Consider the following 24,183-nt stretch of genomic DNA (forward strand, 5'->3'; position numbering starts at 1 on the left):
GTGGACATTGGTGAGAGCCGACAGTTGTAATGACTGTCTAAAAATATTAGCTATTTTTCTGTATCTGATAGCAAGGAAAAGGGTAATGCACACAAGTCTCGTCTGCACGGCTGCCTCGTGGGTAGTTTTCAATCACAGAACAGCATTGAGGTCAGTGGCTTGCTTTTGTATAATTAAACACTAACCTTTGCTGAACTCTGGATCTCAGCCACTCTCTTGTGCAGCAGGAATAAGTCGAGGTTTCGGAAGACCTTACTCGTGGAGAGCGCCTTCTGCAGCGTGTGGTAATTCCTCTCAATCACAGAAAGACTGCGTTTACAGCCTTGCTGTTGATTCAACAAATCCTTTTTTAAAGAAAGAGAACGTGTTTCAGTGATGGTACATTAAATATTGACATGCTCCTCATTTTACATACCAATAAATAAGCTTACATTGAAATGGGGCAGGTAATTAACATTCATAAAAGATGTATAGTATCAATTATCGTTGTGTTCAGTCAGCTTATTCCATTATGGTTATATCTCACCTGCCACTGTTGTTTTTGATGGCTCCAGATTTGGGTGTTTGGGTCCCTGGCAGCAGAGGTGATGCGACCAGCCCGCTCCAGTGATTGGTAAAACGCTGTGATGTGTTTCTCCATTTCCTCCAGCAGAGGCAGAAGCATATGACATTCCCTCACCAGAGTTGGACATCTTTCCCTCACCTGAGTGCAGATGCCATCGCTCATGAGACAGTGACGGGCATCTAAACGCCATCGCTGGTTTTAATGACACCGACCTTGCTCAGCTGACTTTTGGCGGTCGTCATGGTTGCCATGACCCTGGCAGCCTCGTCCGCTGGTGCCTCTTTGCCAAGAAGCTGAGCACTGCGGGCGGCCAACTTGTATTGCGTCTCCATGGCAACAACTTTTTGTTTGACCGTCTAAATTGAGAGAGTTTAAAGTGAATGTAAGGGTCCTTTAAATTTAACTTTTGAAAGATACAATTTGGGGCTATCACGCCACTAAGATGAGATAAAAATGAATCGTGCAGCAGAAAAACATACATTCTTAATGAGAATAAATCTCTTATCTTTCTAAACACTGTAAAAAGCCCAGCTAGTTTTCTTACCTCCACATCAGAGAGAAAGGCTCGAAGGTTCAGAAAAGACACTTGGACAGGAGCGTTGAGCTTCAGCTCGGCTGTGTCCAGCAGGTCTTTCATGGCTGACACAGCCTTTAGATGGTCTTTCCTCCACTTGTCCAGCTCATTTACAGAGGCATACTGCATCAGGGGGAACAGCAAATTATTATTGTTGTTGTTGTTGTTGTTGTTGTTGTCATGGTTACTAGGTTGACCTAAATGTATATTTTTGATTCTTTTGGTTACTTGTTTGACTTTAAGGAAGAGATCTCTCCAACGTTCATTTAAAATCAGTAGCTGCTGCTTGAGATCCAGTGACACCGTCTCGTCGCATGTTTCAATAAGAAAATTCCCTGCATCATTCATGGCAGCGTGCTGATCTATCCAGTGGCTGAGATTCCTAAAAAACTCCTGGGGGAGAGACAGACTCTTAGTGCAAGATAAACACAAAGACACAGAGAAACAAAGGGAAAAGAGCACAAAAAAGACAGTTGTCAGAGACAAAGAAAGTGCCTCTAAAGAGAAACAAAACATGACAAAACTGGGGTAATTAGCTGTCTAATCCTTGGTGGGGATGGAAATTTGAGGTAACCATGGTAATGCGACAACTGCAATCAATGAGATCAGTTTGATATTTCGGTCGTGCCTGCTAAGACCATTCCGCTTACAACATGAAATGCCTGAAATATGGCAGTGGTGCAATTAGGCGCTGCTGTTATGAAGCCCTAAATGAAATTCACAGGATGCTTCACAACAAATTAAAGTACACTTTTGATAGCCTGTGGCTTTTCCTTGCACATTAGGCATCAGTATCCTACCTTCTTTATGTTTTCCTGCTGGTTTAGAGCTCCCTCTGCATCCTCCAGCCAGGCCTGTAAAGAGGCCACGATGGAGCTGTACTTCTCCCAGTTGGACAGAACCTCCTCCAGCATACTCCTTACACTGCGCACCTCCATGGACAGACTCCTCCACTGAGTCACCACCTCCCGCATGAACCTGCGCACTCCCATCTCACCCTCATCAGCTGAAATTACAGAATCACCTTGTATCCATAAGTTTTTTCAGAATTAAGTCAGACAATGGAAGAACAAACACCAATAGGAAAAAAAGTTTGCATTAGCCATTTTTACTAGCTAGCATTGGAAATTTATAGCAAATATCAGACAACATAGATAATCAGTAGATAGCCACAATTGTGCACTTAGTAACATAAACAGCTGGCAGTTAGTAAAGTTAAATGTTTGACTTAAAAAGTGTCATTATTATTAAGAGAAATACTTAAAAATCCTCCATTAATGATCTAGGTCTATTCTATTATAGGGCTGGGGTCCTCTTGCTAGTGGAGTCATTGCTAGTGTATTAACAATAAGCAAGAATAATGTGGGTTTGATGGGGGCAAAGGGACCCTTTATCTGTCAGGTAGACCTGAGAAGCCTCATGTCCCAATTTCCTTCCACACTTCACTTCTCTGCTCAGCATACCCCAAAGCAGAGCAACCCTGAAACTTAATGAAACCAACTAGCTGCCTCAGTTTGTGCCCAGAGACCTGAAGAAATAGAGCAGCCCCTCTCTAGTAAATGGGGTCGTATTCCCCACTGAGAGCTGAAAGTGGCAAACCCTCAATTAGCTGTAGGCTGCACGCTCGCTGCTTCTATTGAGTGACTGTATCCAGAACAGCATTCTTTTTCCTTACAGTAGTTTTTTTTAGATTTAACATAACGCTGAAATGTGTGTAAAATGTTGTTCAACTTCTCACCCGAACTGTCAGCAGTGACAAAGGCCTCAGCCGACTGTTTCAAGGACTGGAACAACGACTCGTATTTTTCAAAGAAATGCTGCTTCTCAACAAATGACTGATGAAGACATGATACAAGGACAAATATAAATAGATGGATATAGACAAAATGCATCTTCTATTCAAATATTAATACATCCAACCACAGTATTTTGGCTGTTTACCCAAAGTATTTGGAAGTGTGTACTTACAACATAACTTTGGAGTATCAGTTGTACAGACTCTTGCCGGCCATATTTTATGATCCAGGATTTGACCTTTGACTCAGCTACAGTGAGGAAAGCCTGCATCTGATGTTTATTTTCCAAGAATTTCATCTTAGCAAAGTGAGCATTACAGGACATCGAGACAAAGTTCATCCTAAAAGAGACAAGGATCAAACATGTCCATCAAATGAACTCGGTATACAACCCTAGTACCTTTTGTTCTTTTTTTAGACTCTAGTACCTCTCAGCCAAGTCTTGGAGCTGGTCTGGGCAAACAGGCACCCCGTTAACACTTCTGTCATTATGGATCCTCTGAAAGACCTGCTGATGACTTTTCAGGCTCTTTAATAAATCCTGTACATTTAAAATCATTCAGTTCAGAACATAAACATAAATCGCGAACAGTCTGACTTAAAATTCAACCTTATTTTACTGTATTGAGGACTGAAATTATCCATTCATTTTCCGTGTGTATTCTCCCTTTTGCTGTCCCTGATTGGCTAACCTTATGGTGCTCTAGAGCTCTGTGGACAGTGTTGGCTGTCACATCGTGTGCTTGATGGATGACGACCTCTTGTCGCAGTGCCCCTTCAGCCTCATGCAACCAAGCTCCCACCGAATCTAGAGGAGCAGGCAGGGACCTGTCCAGATGCAGGTGCCAGTTCAGAAGCTAAAATAAAGACCACAGGTGAGAAACAATAATGCATTCCTCATATTCCTTGAAAATTCTGGAGATGCCTCCTGCTTCTCTCACCGTGTTAGAGACCCTCTCCCAGGCCTGCTTGACCAGAGCCTGATCCACCGTCAGAATCCCATCTCTTTGAGTGGACTGTAAAGACTGTTCCAGTTGCTTTCTCCTCATCTCTAACTGGACATGCAAGCTTTTGAACAACTGAAAAGAAAGGGACAAAAATACCCTCACAGCTCACACCTTTCCTTTGAAGGAACCTTTCAGGAATACTGAAATGAGAGACCACGAAATAAGACGGAGAGCGTTGTAATCCAATCAGACCCTCGTCCTTTTTTCCAGCTTCACATTCTCTTCACAACTTTTCACACTAAATTGCAGGAAAAAGAAAATGGGGATATCCTCCATGCTGCTGAATATGGCGAGTGTCCTGAGGCATGGCGAAATAAGCCTGATTGACTGAAAACGTGATAGCTGCTGTCTGATCCCTACAGTGTAATGCCGCTGATTAAGCTCATAATAGAAACGTCTGTGCCCAGTGTGCCCAGTTTAAACAGCGCACATGACTAAATGCACCCCCACAAACACCCACAGTAACGCAGACTAACCTGGTACTGTTGAGCTAGACTGCCCTCAGTCTCCTGGGCCTGCACGGCATCACTCTCCAGCTGGTCCAGCCACATTTTGAGCTCCCTCAGGCTCTTTCGCTGTTCTCTCTAGGAGACCGGGATGGGGTGGGGTGTGTGTGTGGTGGGGAGTGATCCACGGGTGGAGATTGGGAGATGACAAAAACAAAAATGGAATATAGTGAAAGGCAATGTGTAAAATGGAGAGATGGGGGGAAAACAATATTCAGTATTCAAGGGTTGCTTAAATATGGTGATTAGAACGCAGGACATTTTCTGTTAAATATGTGCACCTCTAATCCTCTGAGTCTCCCTGTAGGACAAAACGTCAAAAACCCACAGCTGCCAAAAACACTCAGCTTAAACTGGGTATTTTGGCTAAGACCCACTAATAACACTGCATTGAATTTTAAGTAGCCATGATGAGGATACTATGATACTCAACAGCTTGTGCGACAGTCTATTCAACAGCAGAACTGCTTTTGGTGAATCATTCCTGCACCTCGGCCTTATTTATTTTACTGTACCTATTGTTCAGGGACGACCCTGAAAGCATTTTAGATGCAGTTACAATTTTTTTGGGAGGGGAATACATATTCTCGTGGATTTTTGACTTCATGAAAAGATGGGGAGAAGAAAAATATTCACAATTGTTCTTAGGAAAATGAACACACCACCAAAATGACTTTGTGCAGTTAAGCAGAGCGCTGCAGCTGACACAGTACCCAAAAATCCAGGCTACAAAGATTTTCATCAAATAGTCTGTATCAGTGCACACTGCCAATGCCAGAGGCTTTCATTGTCATGCTAATCGAAACAGGCGCCAAAGCACTAGGTGGTTACATTAATAAATGGTAATATCATGTCTTATTATCCTAGACTCCTTTTAGGAACTGTGCTTCAGAAACCCTGGGGCAGGAATATTACATCAGGTGAGATAAATGGCTGGGATTAGACACGCATGTTCTGTTTGGACGTGGAAAAACAATGTTTAATCCCACACATACGCTGTACTACAATACTGTAATCCAGTAAAATAGATTTTCTATGGAAACCAAATTTGTGAACTGCTGCTGAATATATTGAGCTACAGAAGGTCTACGCAAATCCTGCCCCTACCGAACCATGGGAAGGTAGAATGTAACCTACCTCCAACATTTCCTCTATATCACGAGGAGCAAGCCCATGCTGTAGGACAGAGAGCAGCACAGCAACCACAGGTAAGCAGCCAGTACATTGAATCCACGCACAGGAAAAAATGACAGCAGCAAGGGAGGAAATGGCATTCTTATGTTAACAAGTGGAGGATTTCAAATTTCCTGTCAACGTTTTTTGATAATAACCACTGGAGGAGGCGTTTTATAATCTGGTTTGCATGATCTATTCTGGTGTTTTTGTGTCAGTGTTTTTTAATAAATTCGGCTAATTTGGTTTGGTTTTTATCAATCAACTGGTCCGCAGGAATCTCAAACCCTGCACATGTCACATCAAGGCTAAATGGAAACAGAGAGATGCGGCCAACAGCACTTCTATGCTGACTCGCTCATCAGTCACAACATCAGCTCCGTGGCACCTGCAGGATTTGAAGGTCAAATTTGGGAGGTTTGATTTCAAAGCCAAGTTCTTCAGGACATTACAAAGAGGTATTTGCTGTCTAAAGGGGGGTGATATTCTCCTGGGTGGTGCTGGCAGGAGTGTGATACTGAGTTGTTGCTGATATTAAAGGGTCTACTTGGTCAGCTACAGTATAATTAACAACATCAGAGGTCTACTGGTTGTGACTGATTTAGATACGTCATGCCAAAGACAAAAAGACGAAAGCATGAAGAATGCAGAATGCATGAAGAAAATCCTGACTGAGAAGACCATGGTCACCTCTTCTATTAACTGTTCGTCTGAATCACTCTCCTTTTGTCCAGGATGATGCTTCAGGAACTGAGCTACATACGTCATTATAGATTTCTCATCCGGTTTGTCAACATCAACATCTGCAGAAGGAAGAAAAAGAAATCAAAGTACCCAAGATGCAGCTCTCTGATACAACAGATCTCTGTCAGTGAGGGGAAATTATGGGGAATTAAAAACGGGACTTCATAACAACCTTCATTGTTTTGTTTGGAGGTTCCACCATGCTGAATCTCACGGCCTAATGGACTTTGATTATACTGATGTCAAGCCAGATTTGTCAGGGTTAACAGTGAAGGGCAGGCATGAAAGGGCACAGATGGTGTTTGGAAGTGAAACTGTGGTGCACATCTGATGCCACGATAGATGACTGTGACTGCAGTCAGTGCATCAAAGGAAAGTTCTCTGTGATCAAAAGCTTTTTTTTTAAAAAAAAATGCTACCTCCGTAACTTAGAGAGGTCCTCGTTCTAATATTTGCTTGAATGTTGGTGATATCCTCAAAATATGAACAAAGGTTTACCATCTGGGTCAAGAAGCTGTGGAACACCCAGCTCTTGCTCCGCCAAAAAGAAGGCTTCTTTGAGATTTTCTCTGTTTGGCCGCCTGCACACACGTTCCATGTCAACTAGACTGGGTCGCAGGGCATGGATCACTGCAAAGAATGCCAAACCAGTGCGCCAACTGGGCCCAAAATCCTTCACTTCAATTCCCAGGCGTCTTCAAAAGATGGGAAATAAATAAATCAGTAGCATTAGCATCGTTGGGTGAACAAATGACTCCACTGGTAATGGCCGGTAAACATTTTCTACATGGTTTTTATAAGAAAGCATCAACTACATACTTAGCAGCTGTGTGCTGGACCCATCGTAGCAGAGCCTTCCTGGCACCACCCTGCCGTGGTGGGTTTCTTTTGATGGGTGAGCTGGTGGTGTCGGTGCTGCTGGTCGAGCTGTCTAGAGAAGAATTGCTGCTGGACAAAGCCTGGATTGCTGGTAAGTTAATAGTTAGCTCCTCGATCTGATGAGACAAGATCAGACAACGAAAAAAGGGCCATTGAGTTAAGAGAGTTCAAAATTCTTGGATTTTTCACCAGAGCGGCTTAGTCCACCATTAAAGGTTCATCCAGCAGAGAGCTGCGGGCAGGTGTGAAGGCTTCACTTGCAAATAAACCTGGGTGTGACTTCAAACAGGCTACCAAGCAAACAAAAGAGAGCGGCTGCTGTAGCATGAGCACAGTGCAAATCTGAAGGAACAGATGAGCAACGGCACAGAAAAGTTGGAAAATGTCTAGTGGGCAGACGTGGAGCAGTGCGAAGGCGCAGCTGGTTATTAATATATTATCTTAAGTGGGAAACAGGCCAATTGAAAGGGACATTTGCTGATCGTGTATATTTTTCTTCCTGTTTGGTGCTGCTTTCAGGCACAATCTCCTTGAATGAAGCTGTTGTTACTGTGTGAGAGCGGTTTGGTCGGGCATTTCCCGCTCAACCGAGAGTCCCCTCGACTTACCTGGCGCATAATAATGAATTCTAAACGGCAACTTTAAAATGTTTGGGATTGTGCACATTTCACTCCCAGTTTTACCATCTTTCTTTATCAATATTCCAAATTATGCACACAGCATTTGCAAATCTGGCCTTCTTACCATTTGTGTGGATTGGTTACCTGGAAATAGAGGATGATGGTCCATATCAACCCTAAAACTATTGCTGGTCGTCCGTCAACAATATCTGTGGAGTTGATGTTGACCAACTTGATCTGTGAACAAACATTTCCAATATTATTGGAATGAGATAACACACTGAAAACTTAAGGATGCCAACAGCCCAGAACTAGATCATTTCATTTAATTAAAAAAAGGTTCAGCAATGATATGGATACTGACCGGAGAGCCTCTGTAAGCAGACTGGAATGCAGATAAGAGGAAGAGGAGAGAAAACATGAGCGGTAATCCAAGTGTGGTGAATTGGATGGAGACATGTGATTGAGATAGCAGCATCTCTGAGATCATTTGAGTGGTTCGCTGAGAAGAGCGAGATCTATCACCATCCTACAGGCAACAGGGATTACATCCAGCAGAGATGGACGGAGGGAAAGAGAGACGAGCAAAAAGTGGGAGAGAGGGCTGTTTATAGTGGCGACGTCAAACACGTTATCATTATATAGCTGAATTGGTGTAGCACAGGTCATCATATGGAGCTGGAACTCTGTGATTCAACGTGGTGGGAGAAATCTAGGGCAGGTTAGGGCAGCAGAGGGAGGCCTGGGATAGGTGCTGATAAGAAGATACGCGATGAAAATGGAAATCAACGCGGGCCCAGCGCTACTGCTGCACAGGCCTAGAAGCCTGGCTGTGCTTGGTTGCATCTGACAATGATTCAGCACCTTTAATATACAGACAAATACAAAATTTAGACTTCATCATGTTGGACTCTTCATATTAGGGCTTTCGAATCTGAGAGTTGAAGAATTGATGTAAAAATAGGCAAAAAATAATAATAAAGATGTATATAATATTATCAAATTTCTACACACACACACACATGCACGCACGCACACACACACACACACACACACACACACACACACACACACACACACACACACACACACACACACACACACTATGTGCCCACTGATAATTCATCTCCAGACTGCAGATTACTGGTGTAGGATTTGTGGTTTTAACCCCGTCACACTTTGAGAAGACAAATCAATGTCCCGGCAGACACCAGCTCATCCTTATGGTTTTATTTATGTATATCCAAGGACGAGCTTGGCGAGAAGGATTTTCTAATCTCATAGTGGGACATTTGATGCAGTTTTGTGATCACAGATTAACAATGTTTTGGGCAAAATGATGTGAATAAAGACAAAAAAATGAATCTGTTGATATTTTGAAACATCAAATGAACAGAATTACTACAGATTACCAACATGTAGAATCTATTTTCATTTGATTATAGAAAGCAAGTGTGGTAAATGGGGAAAATGGTGAAAATAGTTAAGAATATAGAGAGAAAGAGGATTATGCAGGGTCGAGGTTCAATGTTTTAGCTACAGGGCAGGAGCTGAGAACAAACACAAAAGCAAAAAAAAAAAAATACAGAAGAAGAAAGAAAATTCTTACCTTTCTACCCTCAAGGAAGTTGAGAGCCGTACCAATGTTAGCGACCCAGTGGATCCGTTTCAGCTTTTTGCCCTGTTCGCATGGCTGGAAGGATGAACCGGAGGAACAAAGAAGACCATGTTATACACAACAGAACGATAATTATTTGGTACAGTACAGTGAAGACACCATCTTTATAAATGCAGCTAAAATAATCGATTCAGAGAAAAAAGTTAAGACAAAGATTCAATCAGAGCTGTGTTTGACTATAAATACCCAGATCAATAGGACACGGATGACTTAGACCTGAGGCAATATTGGCAAGTAAAATCATCAAGCAGTGTTTGTGCCTGTGTCGGCCTTGTTTGATTATGAGAAGCATGTGATCTATCTTTGTTAATCCGGGTTTATCTATTCAATATAACCATTCTAATAAAAGCACATCAGCAATTCCTTGTCCTGGCAGATTCACTGCACCAAGATTGTAGCTTTAATGGAGTTTGTCCAAAGCAACCAAGAGGCAAAAATCTATTTGATTTTTTTCATCCCCCAGTCCATTCTTGTTATTTCAGATTCAAAATAATATTAATCCAAAAATATCAAAAGATCTGGAACACTTGATGTTTCGTGAAGAGTTCAAATGCCAAATGAATGACTTGGGGAAACTCACCAGTTTTTGTCCAGAAAGCACCTCCAGCAGGGCCAGCAGCATGACCCCATCCTTCAGATCTTCATACAGGTCAGTCACTATCAGAGGTGGGACTCGCTACACAACAGACAAGTCTGCCGATCAGATTGTTTCACATGCTAAAGGGATCATAACATTTTTAATTGTTGTTGTGCAGGAAACACTTTCTAATGTATTTTTGGGCTCTAGAACATGTGTGGTGACATAAACCTGGCAGGCTTGACTCAAAGAAGGCTTTCTCAGATTTCTTGGAATGTAAAAAATCCAAGGATTTAGGTCTTTCCAGCTCTTGAAGCGTACATGAAACAATAAGGCAGGAAGTATTTCCAAACTTCCCTTGTTCGGCAACTACTGTTGCGGAGAAGATAACGAAGCTGAAGTGGGTCTATGTCTAACGATGTAAGATGTTAATTTCAACTTGTGGACATGGATAAAGAAAATCCTTGTTCCCCAAGCCCCCCCCCCCAAAAAAATTTGGCGATCCCCAAAAATTACTGACAGCAGGATTCAGCCACAGTCAGCGGCTCAGCAGGCTCTGAATGGGGTCGTCAAATCCTAAAATATGCTGATGATTTCAAACTGTAACCCTCTTCATTCTTGACCTGACACAGACTTCCAGACTCAGGAAAATCCACATATCTCTCTTTTTTTGCCGGCACCACTTCAAGGATTTCTGTGAAAGTACAGTCACATGCTGGAGCTGAGAAGAGGTTTAGGCGGGGGAGCGTTCAGACGAACAGACCATTCACAGGGAGATTAGCAGCACAGAGAGATGTGAGAAGAGGAAGTGGGGATGTGTTAGTGTTTTTGCATGCTTTGAATGTATGTGTGTGTGTGTGTGTGTGTGTGAAGTACATACGAAAAATATATAACCCCCCAAGCTTGTGGCGAAGAGGTATAATTGAGCAGAAAGACTGGCAGCGTGAAAAATGATTGAAGGCAAAGAGAGGAGTGACGCTAACCTCACGTCTTTCAAAATTAATTAGCAAACACAGCAGCTCCTCTCACTAATTCCACCTCTAATGTCATTTCATGGATGGGATATTAGAATATAAACTTGTGGTCATAGCGTAAAGTGACAGAAGAAAGCCTCACAGAAGCGCTTTGGAAGCATAAATTACACTCTGAGCTAATGAAGTTGAATTTACCTTTTTTGTTCAATGTAATCTGACAATTAATGAGGAAATTTCCCACTAATTACTAAATAAGAAAGTCATATCCATTTCCTCAGCTCAGCTACATTGACTTAAAGAAAAAATCAAGGGCTTAATGAGCTAATTACATATGAGTGTCTAGGCCATAATTGATTTTGTGCACGGAAGCTTCAGAATGTGTGTCTGTGTCTGTCTATGCTCTGAAAATATTCCCCTGGTACACTTGACACGTTGGATTCTGAAAGATCAACAGCATGGCAGACAGTGGGAGGGGGCCGAAACAAAGAGGAGATGGAAGGATTTCATTGTGAATTGTAATACATCCAAGCTAAAGGAGCAATTGACACCAGATGCCTTATTATCCTAATCTTCTGACGGTAGCCACTGGCAAACTATTAAAAGGCATAATTCCTCATCAAAGAGACACTGTGCAGAACTTTCATCTGAGAAAAAACACACAGAATGGCTTCAACCAATACAAACATAAACTTCACAATATTTTTGGCTACCTCTAAGAAAGATATTCCACTGGACAGTATGAATTATTCTTTTTTAACCACCTTTAACTATAAATATTTGCTTATTGGTAGTTATTAAAGGCAGCAGAGGTCAATGACAGATGGAAAATGGAATCTTCTCAATCAGAAAAGTTAGCAGGATTATTGAGTTCGAAATATACGGAGGAGCCCAAGAAAGATAAGACCAGAAAAACTAATAGATCATTAAAAGAAAGTTGGAAAGTTAGTTAAAGGAAAAGATTAAATTGTTTCTGCAGTCACTATAATTCAGGCCACATACAATTCAACCCTCTTTCCCCTCTCTAAAGAGAGAAGGGGGTGGGTGGTAATGAATGCAGAGCTTCATTTTATTACTGCTTTAATCTCTAAGAACACTTGGTTTGCTGATTACCACAGCAAAGCTGTTTTCCACAGAAAACACCAGGACATTGCTGAGACCTCCATCATTCACACAAGCTCCTCTGCAATTAAGCTTTAACCTTCTCAGAGGGGATTTGTAAAAATGGAATCTTGGGGTGCAGTCACTGACTTGGCTTGCCAGTCCAAGGCAGGGCAAGAACAACTTTAAAGACAGCCATTTGAACATAAACTCAATAGCCTGCATACTCTGACTATTTATGTGGAGAACAGAAAACACCCAAAACTGCACAGCTACTCTCCCTTAGCCTAGTCTGAAACTGATGACTTAATCTGGCGAACGTTTTAAAGTAATAAGAGTCATTAATCTTCCGTATAAATTACCGGCTTCAATACATTTTCTATTAGAAAGTCTTTATCAGTACTTGGAGGATTGTAAGACTTCTTTTCATACCTGTGGAGTGGAAAAGAGAGGGGGGAGGGAAGTGATGCTGCAAGGGATGACTCTCATACCATTTCTCTACTATCGATTAATCACCTTCCTTAAGGCTTGGAATTAAAGCCCTGTGATAACTGGAGCGGCCTAATCATCTGCATAGCCAAAGGCAGGCTCTATCCTTCTGGAAGAGTCAAGTTAACCCAGCTGTTAAAGCTTCTCCCTTCACTTTATCCCTCTGTCAGTCTCACTCTACTTACTGTGTCCCTTAAAGGGTTTAGGGATAGTTAAAAATGTGAGATAAACCTTTAAGATGGCATTTGTTCTCAACTAGTCTGGAGAATGAAGTCATCAAAAAAGTTCCATTCCGTATTACAACAGATCTTCCACACCGACGAAAGGCAAATATCGGCCAATCAGAGTCACTATGGCAACAGCAGGCATCGGCCCACAGGGTCAGTGGTGAGCATGCTGGGTCCAGAATAGAGTGACTAACTTGATCATTGCGGTAATACAGACAGAATCTGGAGTTGATTTATCATCAAGGTGAAATTTCCAGGATCCTTAAAAAGCCTGGACACAGGCTTTTAAGCTCTTTTACAGCTCAAGTTCAGTTAAAAAAAACTCACATTATGCATTAAATTGGAATGAAAGCATGGCCAGACAATATCAACATAATAAATAAATGATGCACTAATCCAAAATGTGATCAAACATTTAGGACACTGTCATTTTGAGCTGGGTGTAATTTTCTGCTGGTCTGGTCCTGAGACATGGTAGCTGATATGTTGTTAAGGTTTTCACTCTCTCAAGAGCATTTCAAATGAATTTTCTGCTCCATGTCACAGTGTTTCAAGGCCTCCACAGCCTTCCTAATCAAATGAGAATCCTTAGGAGAAGCGTCACAGATTGAAAGAGCACTTAATTGTAGCATATTTGTCTCGTCTGCTCAGTTCTGACACACTGTTTGAGCAGCAGTGGGTTAAACTGAGGAGCCTAATGCAGTATAATATAGTAATTACATGCATACAATAGCCTCTCAGTATGCGTCTCCATTAAGCATAATTGTTTAGACTAAATTACAGATGTGTGGTTTGAAGGGCAGTCTTTAAATGAAAAGACCCATCCTGAACAATCTAAATTGCTCCATATCGAGGAAAAGACAGTAGCTCCCGGGGAAATAGATTCACAATGCTGAAATGTGAGAATCATAATTGGAAAGAGGGTAAATCCATGCTACAAGCTATTCAAAATTGGAGAAAAAAAAGGAATGAAGGCATGTGAGAAAAACAGTGTGAGGTCTTAGCTGGCACGGTTGGTCCCATGACCAGCTCAGCAGTGTTTTGGAAAATAATCACATGAAGTGTGGAAGAACAATGCAAATGGAGGTAAAAGAGGCAATGAGAGGGGGAGGATTTTCAATCCGCAACAGCAGCGCCGATGTTTGTGCTAAGAGACAAAACAATACTGGCAGTAGCAGTGGGAATAAAGGCTTACCTTTGCCAAATGGGAATTGATCCATTTTGTAAATGTCCTCTTCTGCACCGCCTCCTGCTCATCTGTAAAGCAGAACCAAGTGCATCAGCGTCACTCACATAAAAAAGCAAACGGAGGGGATTTAAACAGCATCATTTCATTGATCAGTGTCATCTGAGTGGATTTAAAGTGCGGAGCTGGAGTCTGACTGGAACTTCATTTCATTAGTTTCCTTTGATCGTGCATGAACACTGTCACACCAAATAACAGCTCGTGATAATAAAATCACGTGGGACATTTGACATTTAAAAATGGCATTTTCAATAACTGACCCATTTTTGGTGTCGAGAAAAGAACCTTGCTTTCAGAGACGACCTTTGGCCACAGACGTGGAGTTTGTTCCCTCTATGATGACATCTCCTTCTCCCATAATCTGCTCTATCACAGTGCTTAAAAAAATCCCTGGCTGATGTTCAGGCATGCCGTAATGTAAAGTTTAATGTACAATCTAAATGTATGGATTTCGCAACGTCTGTCGCGGCACCACAAGCTAAAGCTGAACGTGGCCACGGATGATGCCTTAAAAAATCCACTTAACCTTGATATGAACAGCCTCCTCTTGTCCATTTACAGAAGTATACATGAAATACAGTAATGTACATTAGAACTGTGTACACAGACCACACGAGACTCTTACATATGTTAATTGTGAAAGAGGACATTGCATAAAGTGTTTAACTGTAATAAAATATGCTGATGGTTTGATTACAGTCTTGTTGGTGAGTGTATCATTAGGGAATGTGGACTGATGGGCTATGTGTGTGTGCATCTGAGAGGGGAGGGACCCTTTCATACATAATGCAGATACCTCCACATAGTCATACGTGCCGCTGAGCAGGTCCCCTTTCGATGGATTAATCTTCTGATTGCGCCGAGGAGTAATCAAATATTGATGGATCGTAATATTTGATGGGAAAGGTTTAGGCTAAAAGCAGGGACCCGTGTGATGGGAAGTGTGTCTGCACGCTGCACGAGTGCAGCCCTGCCACCTCGGTCTCAGGGACGAGGTGACTTTGAACTGTGCACACACTGCACAGCGCAGCAGGCACAGACGCGCCGCACTCTGAAGGCAAACAGGCGAGCGAGCAAACGGGCCTCGTGGCTTTTACACACCTGAATACTTTTTACTTTGCATGATCATTTGTCACAGACAGAGACGCTTGGCAACCCCCCTTTTTCTCCAACTGGAGACTGAGCAGAACAAACATTAAAAGTACAGCACAAATGAACTGTACAGCTCTTTCTAATTTTAATTGACTGTGCTGCATGTTACTCTGAGTCAGGTGGCTGCAAACAGTTTGAAACATTATCACAGCATTGTTCTATTTAAGTCTTATCTTTCAAGCAGAATAACATTCAGAGGCAATTCTTGGTAGCCTAATAGAGTAGCCGAGACAGGCAGACTGACGCAGGGGCAAAAAGAGGGATCACAAGTCAAACATTCTTACTGTCTGCCTGTTCATCAATTGCGTATAAAGTGTGCTATGGCATGCTTCGCCTGCTGCAGGCACACCGACATACAGACTTTTTGTCCATCTACAAATGTCGCCATCCTTCCATCAAACATGCCTTCTTTTCCTCACACCCTCTAGCTCAAAACGGGACAGACATTCAAGCTCACACTTACCACGCAGATAGTGATAGAACCCCGTCACCAGGTTGAGCGAGGTTTCCTTTTTCGGGGAGCTCTCGCTCCCTGTTTGTCGCGCCATCCTGTGCCTGAGACTGTGCCGTGATTCCAACCTGTTCTCATGTGGATGTTGACAGGACAGTCGCAGCAACCTCCAGGACAGGTTACGCTTTGCCCTTCCTCCCGCCCTTGCTGCCTGCCTCCCTTTTAAGGGGAGGTGTTGCGAAAGAGCTCCCTGGAGCAGTGAACCACAGATGGCAGCGGTGAAACTGTTGCACAAACAGAAAGCAAGATTCCCGCGTCTCCTCTTGTCCTCTAAGTCTTCCTTTCCTCTGCCTGTCCTGCGGTAAAAGGCTGCAGACTCGGGAAGTCGGTGTTTTCCTGCCTGTTAAGCAGCTTGAGAGAGTGATGTGAGTGGGAGCATGGTGCAAAGACTGTGCGCGTGTTTATGGATGCATATCAGAGTGAGTGACAGCGGTGCAGTGCCGGCTTTCCTCAGCATCAATCTGTCTCGCTCAGTCTCATTCTCCCTCTTTTTCTCCAACACGCTGCGTCGCTCTTACCCTCCCACGGGCTCTCTCTCTCTCTCTCTCTCTCTCTTAATTTCTCACTGTAGGCTGCAGGAGTCATCCACTTCTCTCCACTAGCCAGCCAATGGGAGTGTGTGGGAATGGGTGATGTCACAGCAACTCCATCCTAATGTGTCCAGAGCTCTGAGAGAAGTGGGAGGGTTGAAGAACAGGTAGGAAATGAGCATGAAGGGGATTTTTCTAATCACATCACAGGCAGTTGGAACTAACCAAACACCAGGAAAGAAGCATAGGAATTCCTTATGTGCTCTGGTTCTCTGAAACTGCTGCTGTCTGTCTCTCTTCATCAGAGATACTGTAGAGAGCAGCCAGACAGACACACACAGTCTTCTAGGCTACAGAGCCTGCAGGGGACCAGAATATCACTGGCATTGGTCTGACCTGCTGTTGTAAACGCTTCAAATGGAATCTAGTTTCATCTCAGCAACAGTCGTACACAACCCAACTGTGCATTTGGTCCCAGAGTGAATGAGCAGTAGAGAAAGCAGCACAGTTGTAAATGGGGTTTAACAGGTTCTAATGTAGGCCAAACCAGAACAAAACCAGATATGTGAAGCATATATTCAGCCCAACTCACAATCTGACATAGTAAGTGGTACTTCAACTAATAAAGCACATAATAAAATAATGTGCCTGCTTCTTTATCTGTAGCTGTTTCTGACAACCCCGTGCTTTTTTTATTCAGCGCGCGTGTCCATTTTCCTCTATTTGGTCCTCCTCTCAGACAAAAACCTACACTGAGAGAGACAGAGAGGGCGGGGGAATTATTAAAAGCACTGTACCCATCTCTGAAACCAGAGTTTCCAGGGAAGTAATATTCACACTGAATAGCCGGGTGGGTGTGATCTCAGTCTTATAGATAAAAGAACCATTTTTCATGTGTGTGATTTTCCCCTTTGTTCTTGGGGCTCACCCCATAAGGGATTTTAATTATGAAAGCCATCAATAACCAATGGCAGCTGCCATCCACTATCTGTCTGCTGATAATCACGCCACTGACAGTCCTGTTAGACTGGTCGACAGAGCCACATCAGCCTATTTCAGACTCATCTTTGAAGGGAGGTTTAGGTTTCTCTGTATGTGGGTACCTGGTTTCAGCTGTTACAGATAGAGCTGGAGGAAATGTTCCTGCATTCCTGCCCTGTGTATTTACATATACATTGCCTGTACTTTCACATTCAACTCTATAAAAACACAATTTCATGGCAGTAAAATGTAATTTAAGAATTTACGTCACACACTCACACCATCCAAAGGTGGAGTCGAGGCGACCACAGAATATATATTATGTCAATAGCAAAACAGAGTGCACATACACACTTAAATCTATTAATTTAATCTATATATGTCCATTGAAAGGTGCTGTGTAATAAATAAGCGTAAGAGGATCATAGTTTTCATTTCTCAACAGAATAGGAACCCAAGTATGAGCAGTGTTGAATGTCTGAATACCGCTGTTGGCTTTTATGTTTGGTCTCACATCCTTACTACCAAAAGCATAAACTCTTAACTTCCCTACAGGGAGCAGCAGTGCTCAAAAACAAAACAAAGAAACCTCAGGGTTAAAAATAAAAGAAGTCAAAACAACATGGCAAAGATTCATGGGAATTATTAGATGTCATGTGGGAACTAAAAGAGGTGAGCAGGTGCACACAAACACAATAATAAGAGACTGAATTCAACTTCCAGCCTACTGTATGTGTAAAAATAACCCTACAGTCAGCTTTAGGCTGCAAACCTCCGGAGAGTTCCAGTCTTTCTAAACAGAAAGGCATGACGGGTGTGCAAACACACCAAACCTCAGCTGGTCCGGATCTCCGCTGAAGCCCCTGGCAGCCCCACAATAAACAGAACCCTTCGCTGAGTCTGTGGAGGTCGGATGTAGGTCAGGACCCCAGTGCTTACACAGGTATGTCTGTAGGGGTGTGAGGCTTCCCGAGGAGAGGAGGTGCAGCCTCTTTCCAGCCATTAAACGGGAAAAACAAATGACCTCCTGAAGGGTGAAAAAAAGGCATTTTCTCCTCGCACTGAAATCTATTCACCCTGAGGAGTTTTTTTCTGAGCATCCCAGACTCCCAATTGAAGCTGCAGGAGGGGGTTGTAGAGACAGAGCCACCTAGTGGATATGCAGCCTCTGCTCTGGAAGGACCTTTCTTAATCTCTTAATAACTCCACAGCCACCCAGACTTTTATGAGCGTTGGTCAAATATGCAAAGCCATTCAGCTCATACTGTACAAGGGTAGACACGGCTACGCTTGTTTTAATCAATTACTGTAAAACAAGACATGGAATTAGCATTTACTTAATTACATTATTGTGTTGATGCGATGTTGCTGCCTACATCTTGAACACAAATCTTTTAAAATTTTCTAATAAGATGCCATTTTCTATAGCAGTACAACAGTTAATGGAAGACGTGTGTTACAGCTATCATCCATTAAATGGATGGCTTTTTTCTTTGTTATATACCAACACATACACCCACCCACACACACACCACACACAGTAGAACCAATTTCAGGTCTTTTCTGCTGCCATGCTCCTCACCATAGCTTCCTGATTTCAGTTGTCTTTCACACTAACAATTCCTAATTTAAAAAAACCCACTTTGCTCCACTTCCAGCAGGCTTCTTCATCCCCGACACTGAATAACATCCTCTATCACACCCTCAGTGAGGCCACTCAACCCACACGTGCCCATTCATCCTCTTTATTCACCTCCCCACTCCATTTACAGCACATCTTTACCAACCCCAACATAAGTGGGGAGGCGGAAGTCCAAATGTCAGCTATTAGCATAGCTAATTACATTTCAGTAAAATGACACCACATTAAAGAGAGTAAAAAAGGGGGAACAAGTCAAAGTGATTATCAAAACACCCCTTTCATGTTTTAAGTACCATCAACCCCCTTTCAGCACCAGATGTGCAGGGAAGGCTTTCTGGTGTTCACAAATGTCCAAATATCAGGGATCATTAAAGCTGGGCCAGTGATACAGCAATTTCAGCACCTGCACTGCTCACTTACACACACACGCACGCACACGCACACACACACACACACACACACAGACACACACATACACAGACACACAAATGCGATTCATTTTTAAACTCATAAACACTAACAGAATAAAAATGCAAATACTACAAAATATATTTTCCACTAGAGGTAATATGGGTTACATCAGTGGCACTAAGAGTATCAATCTGATTAATTTTTTTTTTTTACAAAAGGAATGTGTCTGTGATTTGTGCGCATGTGTGTGTGTTAGTCTTTATATGTGTGGAAGAGCAAGAGTAGGTCAGACAGTCTAAGCTCTTTATCCAGGTTCAGCGGCCCCATCGTGCATTATAAGGGCAAGTAAAGTGAAAGGACTGGCGTCAGCGCAGTGCATGTGTGAGTGCAGTTAAAGCAGTAAATTCAGTTATAAATCCCATCCTTGCTGCGGAATAAAAATACTGTCTGGAACAGAGCCAGAATCATCCATAAAACCACTTGAGTGCATTCATGACGATCCGACTGGATCCATTTTCTGTCATAAGAAGTAAATGTACGTCTATTGTTTAACTCTGGCTGTAACCACCTGACAAATTAATGGCATCCTCTTTATTCCCTGATAGCCAGTGCTTCTATTTTAAAATCTTATTAAAGGTAAGAAAACAGAATTCAAGTCATATGTTGGGCTGTTCAGATCCAAAACCCCTGGAGCAAGAAAGAGCTGGAGGGAGAAATGACACACAAGACACTGAAGGAAATAACATCCCAGATGTTTAAACCAAGTATTTTGAGATAATAAGAACGTGTGCACAAGAAGGGAAGATAACGACAACTAAATGAGCTCAATTTGATTACGGTAAGTCTGGCACTCATCTACATTGCAATAAATGTCGCTTATATCTGCAAACATAAAATAAGGAGTAGCAGGAGTAGAAAAACAACCAATGTTTGAGTCAGGTAGATGACTGCTTCATTGTACTGCTGACCTCTGCCAGGTCACAGTGGCTATCTGACCTCTATTTGAAAGCCCCTTGAATGAACTGCCAGAAGCAGAATTCTCCACTGTCCAGTCAAAGTGTGGCAGGCGCCGCAAGGACAGAGGCACCTGCAGGTGAAAGATAAGCACATGCACGAGACTTGAAGTATTAAGTGAAAAGGCTGAATGTGAGTGTGGGGGTCACAGGCTCAAACCTCAGGGTTTTATCTACGAAGACATTGTTACAAGTGTCAGTCAAAGGCATATCTGAGTCCTCAATCTGAAGGAATCAGAGATGGTGGGATCTGTGCTGCCTCAACAGCAGCTTTATTGTCATAACGCTTTTGTCCCATTAAAACTTTGTACTGTTTGAATAAAGGTCTGCAATGCATAACACCAAAATACTAATAATCTACCATATGAAGATAATGGGACAGATTACTGAAATATTTACACATTTATGTTTTCTATAAATCCAATTGATTCCTTATTTATTAAAACAATTAAATACATTTTTGTTTCTGCTGTTTTCCTTTATTTCAAATAATTCTGGAATCCCTGTCCCTCCTTATCTGTAGAGATGGTTTAGGACGGATGAATGCAGGCCCACCCTCCACCTGAGACCCTGGTGAGGTGTCACTCAAACACTCAGTGAATGTCAGGATAAAGGAGATTATAATCTGATCAGGGGGGAAAAAAGCAGATTTAAAATAAATTATGCTCTCTATTCAACCACACACAAACAGCTTTTTCCCCACTATCAAACACACAGTTCTGTTGTTCAGAAGAAGGCAACGTCCCAAGGGCAAAGACATAAAACATGTGCAGGCTGTCATGAGACTGTCATCGAGTCAGTTTGGGAAAACAGGCTAAATAAAACTAAATAAAAAGCTTCCACAATTGCTGCATCGCACATCAGACATCCGGTCGCTGTTTTCACAGTTACTGCTTGTGCTAATTGTCCGAGACACTTGAAGAAACCCTCTGCGTCCGTGTGACCACTGAGGCAAACCGGCGACCTCCTGTGATAGGACCGATGAGTGAAAAAGAGGCATCAAAGCTATTTTTGTTCGGAGATATTTGAGCGTGCACGTGCGTGCGTGTGTGAAGCCTTGTTATCCAGAGCTGCAGACGATAAATGGCTGTGTCAGAACTAAACAGGAGGTTGGCGTGGCTCAAGGTGACCGTCTGCTTAGTCTTTCCTTGGCTAGAGCAGAAACGTAATATTGCCCACTGGCAACAGGATGTCATCCTGGCCCCGTGCCAGTCCGAGGAACCGTGCCAGTCCCACCAGTAATCAGAGCTTAAACACTGCTGTGTGGACTCTCCATCCCTCTCTATACCTTTTTGGATGGGACCATCCTTTTGCTTTTGCCTCACTTATCTGGTTTATGCATCCAATAGCCTCAGCAGGACACTAATGTATTCCAGATGTGCTCAGCCATTGTCCTTGGCCTTTATCCTTCCATGCACATCTTCCTGCTCAGCGGCTTCCTCAGGCAAAATGCTTGTTGCGAGAGCTCTAAAAATGAGACCGTAATGCAGAATAGATGTTTTGCATTCAGTGGATTTTATGGATGTTAAGTCGGGGATAATTAATCAACTCACTGGACTGCCAGATGCTTCGGCTCCTTTAATTTAGAAGTGCTAGATTGTGCACAGCCTACGCACACAAAACTCCAGCAGGTGCTTCTAAAACGCAACTTCTGCAATTGAGTCGGAAACAGAAGGCAAAATCCAGAGATGTGGGCGGGAACGTGCGCCTCTGCTGCCCACCAAGGAGAAACCGGGTGAGAAATCGAAGAAAGAAAAACAGCAGATCACTTTTCTCATTAACAAGAGACAACAAACAGCCAAAATTCCACAGCATATGGAGGAGTTCAGGCTGGGAGGTGTTGAAAGTGGCCTCGTCACTCTCTGCCATATGGTGTCACTAATTGCTATTTTTTTTCAGAGGTACACCAAAAGAGATGCTTGAAAGGGGAAAAACATAGAGCCAGAAATTGGGCAGGAGTTTAATTGTTTTGATGTTACATTTTTTGGTTTGTGAGAGCTTCCAGACTGAACCTAAAGGGACTATAGTTGGTATCTGAGGATGATTTGGCTAATTTAAGCACAGCGTTTCCTCTTGAGAGAAGTGAAATGCCCAACTTAATCTGATTTTAAAAGACATACAAATAACTTCAGGTTATCCACATGCAAAGAGCGGTCAGGTTTTACCACAGAGAGAACACGCAGTGCAGAATTAACAGCATATCTGAGAACCCTGACAACATGGTTTTCCTGTGTAATATGGACTCTTCCACTCATCCATCCCCATGGTGATATAGGTTTAATTTTGTCATATACCTCTCTTATGGTTCACATAGTTTTAGATGTAAGCTCTATTCCATTCAATAATAGCAAATTTTACTAGGTCTTTACGGAGATGTGGTTGTAGATAGGCTGTAAAAAAAAACAGTAACTCTTACAACCTCCCGTCCTGTTTAGACCCTGAATGTATGGAGTTTCCTACTTATGGCTGCATATGGTTTACTGGATATTTATAAAAAATAACAAAAAAAAAGACAGTCCTAGAGGGCATAATTATGTAGCTTCCCCAAACACTGATGTCTCCTTTTAAATTTTTAAGCAGTGAGTTTTGTCCTCATATATTATTCATAGTACCATTTTTACACCAGCGCAATCTAATGCGTTGTTTAATTATCACTGAATATGTATTAATGCACTAATCCGTCCTTGAGGTGCTGGTGCGACAGCTCAAGGGGAGGCTTCTAAAATTAGATCAATCAGGATTCAAAGTGTTCACCCGCACCTGCACACAGTGATGCAGAGGAGCCACGTGGTCCGTGATGCTGTTCTCAGCTTTCAAAAAAACTGCCACCTCAGAAGCCACACAGGGAGCTGCCATATTGGATCTCAGCCCTTGTGTCACCTGACATTAGTCTGATCTTGCTTGTGGGGCTGTGTTGTTTTTCCACAGAGATGCAGTTATATGTGGTGCACATGTGTAATACAAAATCTTAAATAAATAAAAAATGGGAACCTGCTGGAAACCCAACATAAAGATATCCAGTGAGAAAAGAAAGCCTGTCTTGACTTAATTCAAATATTAAAGATAAGAACAATTAAGATGCTAGCATTGTACTTTAAGCTTCCATGTGACTACTCTGATCTCTAGGAAAACAAAAGTGCCAAAAATAAGGCACAGCATGATAATATACAGCATAATGGATACAAAGTTTGTCATTCATGGTGTATTTGATAGATTCATCTCAGCTGCGTCCTTCACGTGCCACATATTTAGAACTTAAGATAGAATTTAAACGTGAAACAATGCATGCGGCACATTATTAGCAACTATTTGTTGTGCCAAGTCACCTCTAAAAATGCTGCAAGTCAGGGTGGGCTGGTATGAGTAAGCATTTTACACCTACCTTGCAGCTTCTGCATCACATGGGTTATATCCTGAGCAGAGCATCCAGAGTCCCTGGGTGATGCCATGTTGCTATCCCTAAGGTCACCCAGGTAACCTCTGAGCTGTTGTATGTCACTCTGTTGAAACACTCATCGTGCACATGGCAGTAAGATGTGAGGGGGCTGCAGTGGTTTTCACTGACAGCTGAGCTTTAAATGTAAAGTATGTCTATATCGTCTCTCTTTAAGTCATTGCTGTTGCAGAGGAGTCTGCAGTCCTCACACTCTGCAGAGCTCCTCCTCTGGCGCTGATGTTAAAGGAATACAGTGTGTCTTGTGCCAGTGCCTTTTGCAGGACAGTTTCCTGGACAGAGTACAGCGCCATCTGTTGGCCAGGAAATGGCGATGCTGATCGATTTCTTTACAGA

General features: G+C 42.6%; 1 protein-coding gene across 12 annotated transcripts in view; it reads right to left on the reverse strand.

The window, feature by feature from the left end:
- The window catches only part of syne1a (spectrin repeat containing, nuclear envelope 1a), a 90,941-nt gene extending 66,987 nt beyond the window's left edge, over positions 1–23,954 (reverse strand). For 5 of the 12 annotated variants that reach the window (XM_029849477.1, XM_029849482.1, XM_029849481.1 and 2 more), the window contains exons 1-22: positions 15,769–16,275; positions 14,103–14,164; positions 10,123–10,218; positions 9,474–9,557; positions 8,229–8,249; positions 8,009–8,101; positions 7,185–7,360; positions 6,864–7,060; positions 6,312–6,424; positions 5,586–5,624; positions 4,419–4,526; positions 3,877–4,014; positions 3,628–3,792; positions 3,364–3,476; positions 3,108–3,276; positions 2,878–2,974; positions 1,940–2,145; positions 1,368–1,532; positions 1,110–1,262; positions 778–921; positions 527–703; positions 186–344 (exon numbers count right to left, since the gene is read on the reverse strand). In XM_029849477.1, the coding sequence (XP_029705337.1) occupies positions 186–344; positions 527–703; positions 778–921; positions 1,110–1,262; positions 1,368–1,532; positions 1,940–2,145; positions 2,878–2,974; positions 3,108–3,276; positions 3,364–3,476; positions 3,628–3,792; positions 3,877–4,014; positions 4,419–4,526; positions 5,586–5,624; positions 6,312–6,424; positions 6,864–7,060; positions 7,185–7,360; positions 8,009–8,101; positions 8,229–8,249; positions 9,474–9,557; positions 10,123–10,218; positions 14,103–14,164; positions 15,769–15,853 (2,760 nt within the window). In that variant the 5' untranslated portion in view covers positions 15,854–16,275. Of the gene's footprint in view, positions 1–185; positions 345–526; positions 704–777; positions 922–1,109; positions 1,263–1,367; positions 1,533–1,939; positions 2,146–2,877; positions 2,975–3,107; positions 3,277–3,363; positions 3,477–3,627; positions 3,793–3,876; positions 4,015–4,418; positions 4,527–5,585; positions 5,625–6,311; positions 6,425–6,863; positions 7,061–7,184; positions 7,361–8,008; positions 8,102–8,228; positions 8,250–9,473; positions 9,558–10,122; positions 10,219–14,102; positions 14,165–15,768; positions 16,277–23,775 lie in introns of those variants that run through there. The other 7 variants (XM_029849484.1, XM_029849479.1, XM_029849475.1 and 4 more) reach the window with 6 other exon arrangements.
- Between the last annotated feature and the right edge of the window lie 229 nt (positions 23,955–24,183).

The sequence above is a fragment of the Takifugu rubripes genome, chromosome 16 (assembly GCF_901000725.2).
Source record: "Takifugu rubripes chromosome 16, fTakRub1.2, whole genome shotgun sequence".
Taxonomy (NCBI): domain Eukaryota; kingdom Metazoa; phylum Chordata; class Actinopteri; order Tetraodontiformes; family Tetraodontidae; genus Takifugu; species Takifugu rubripes.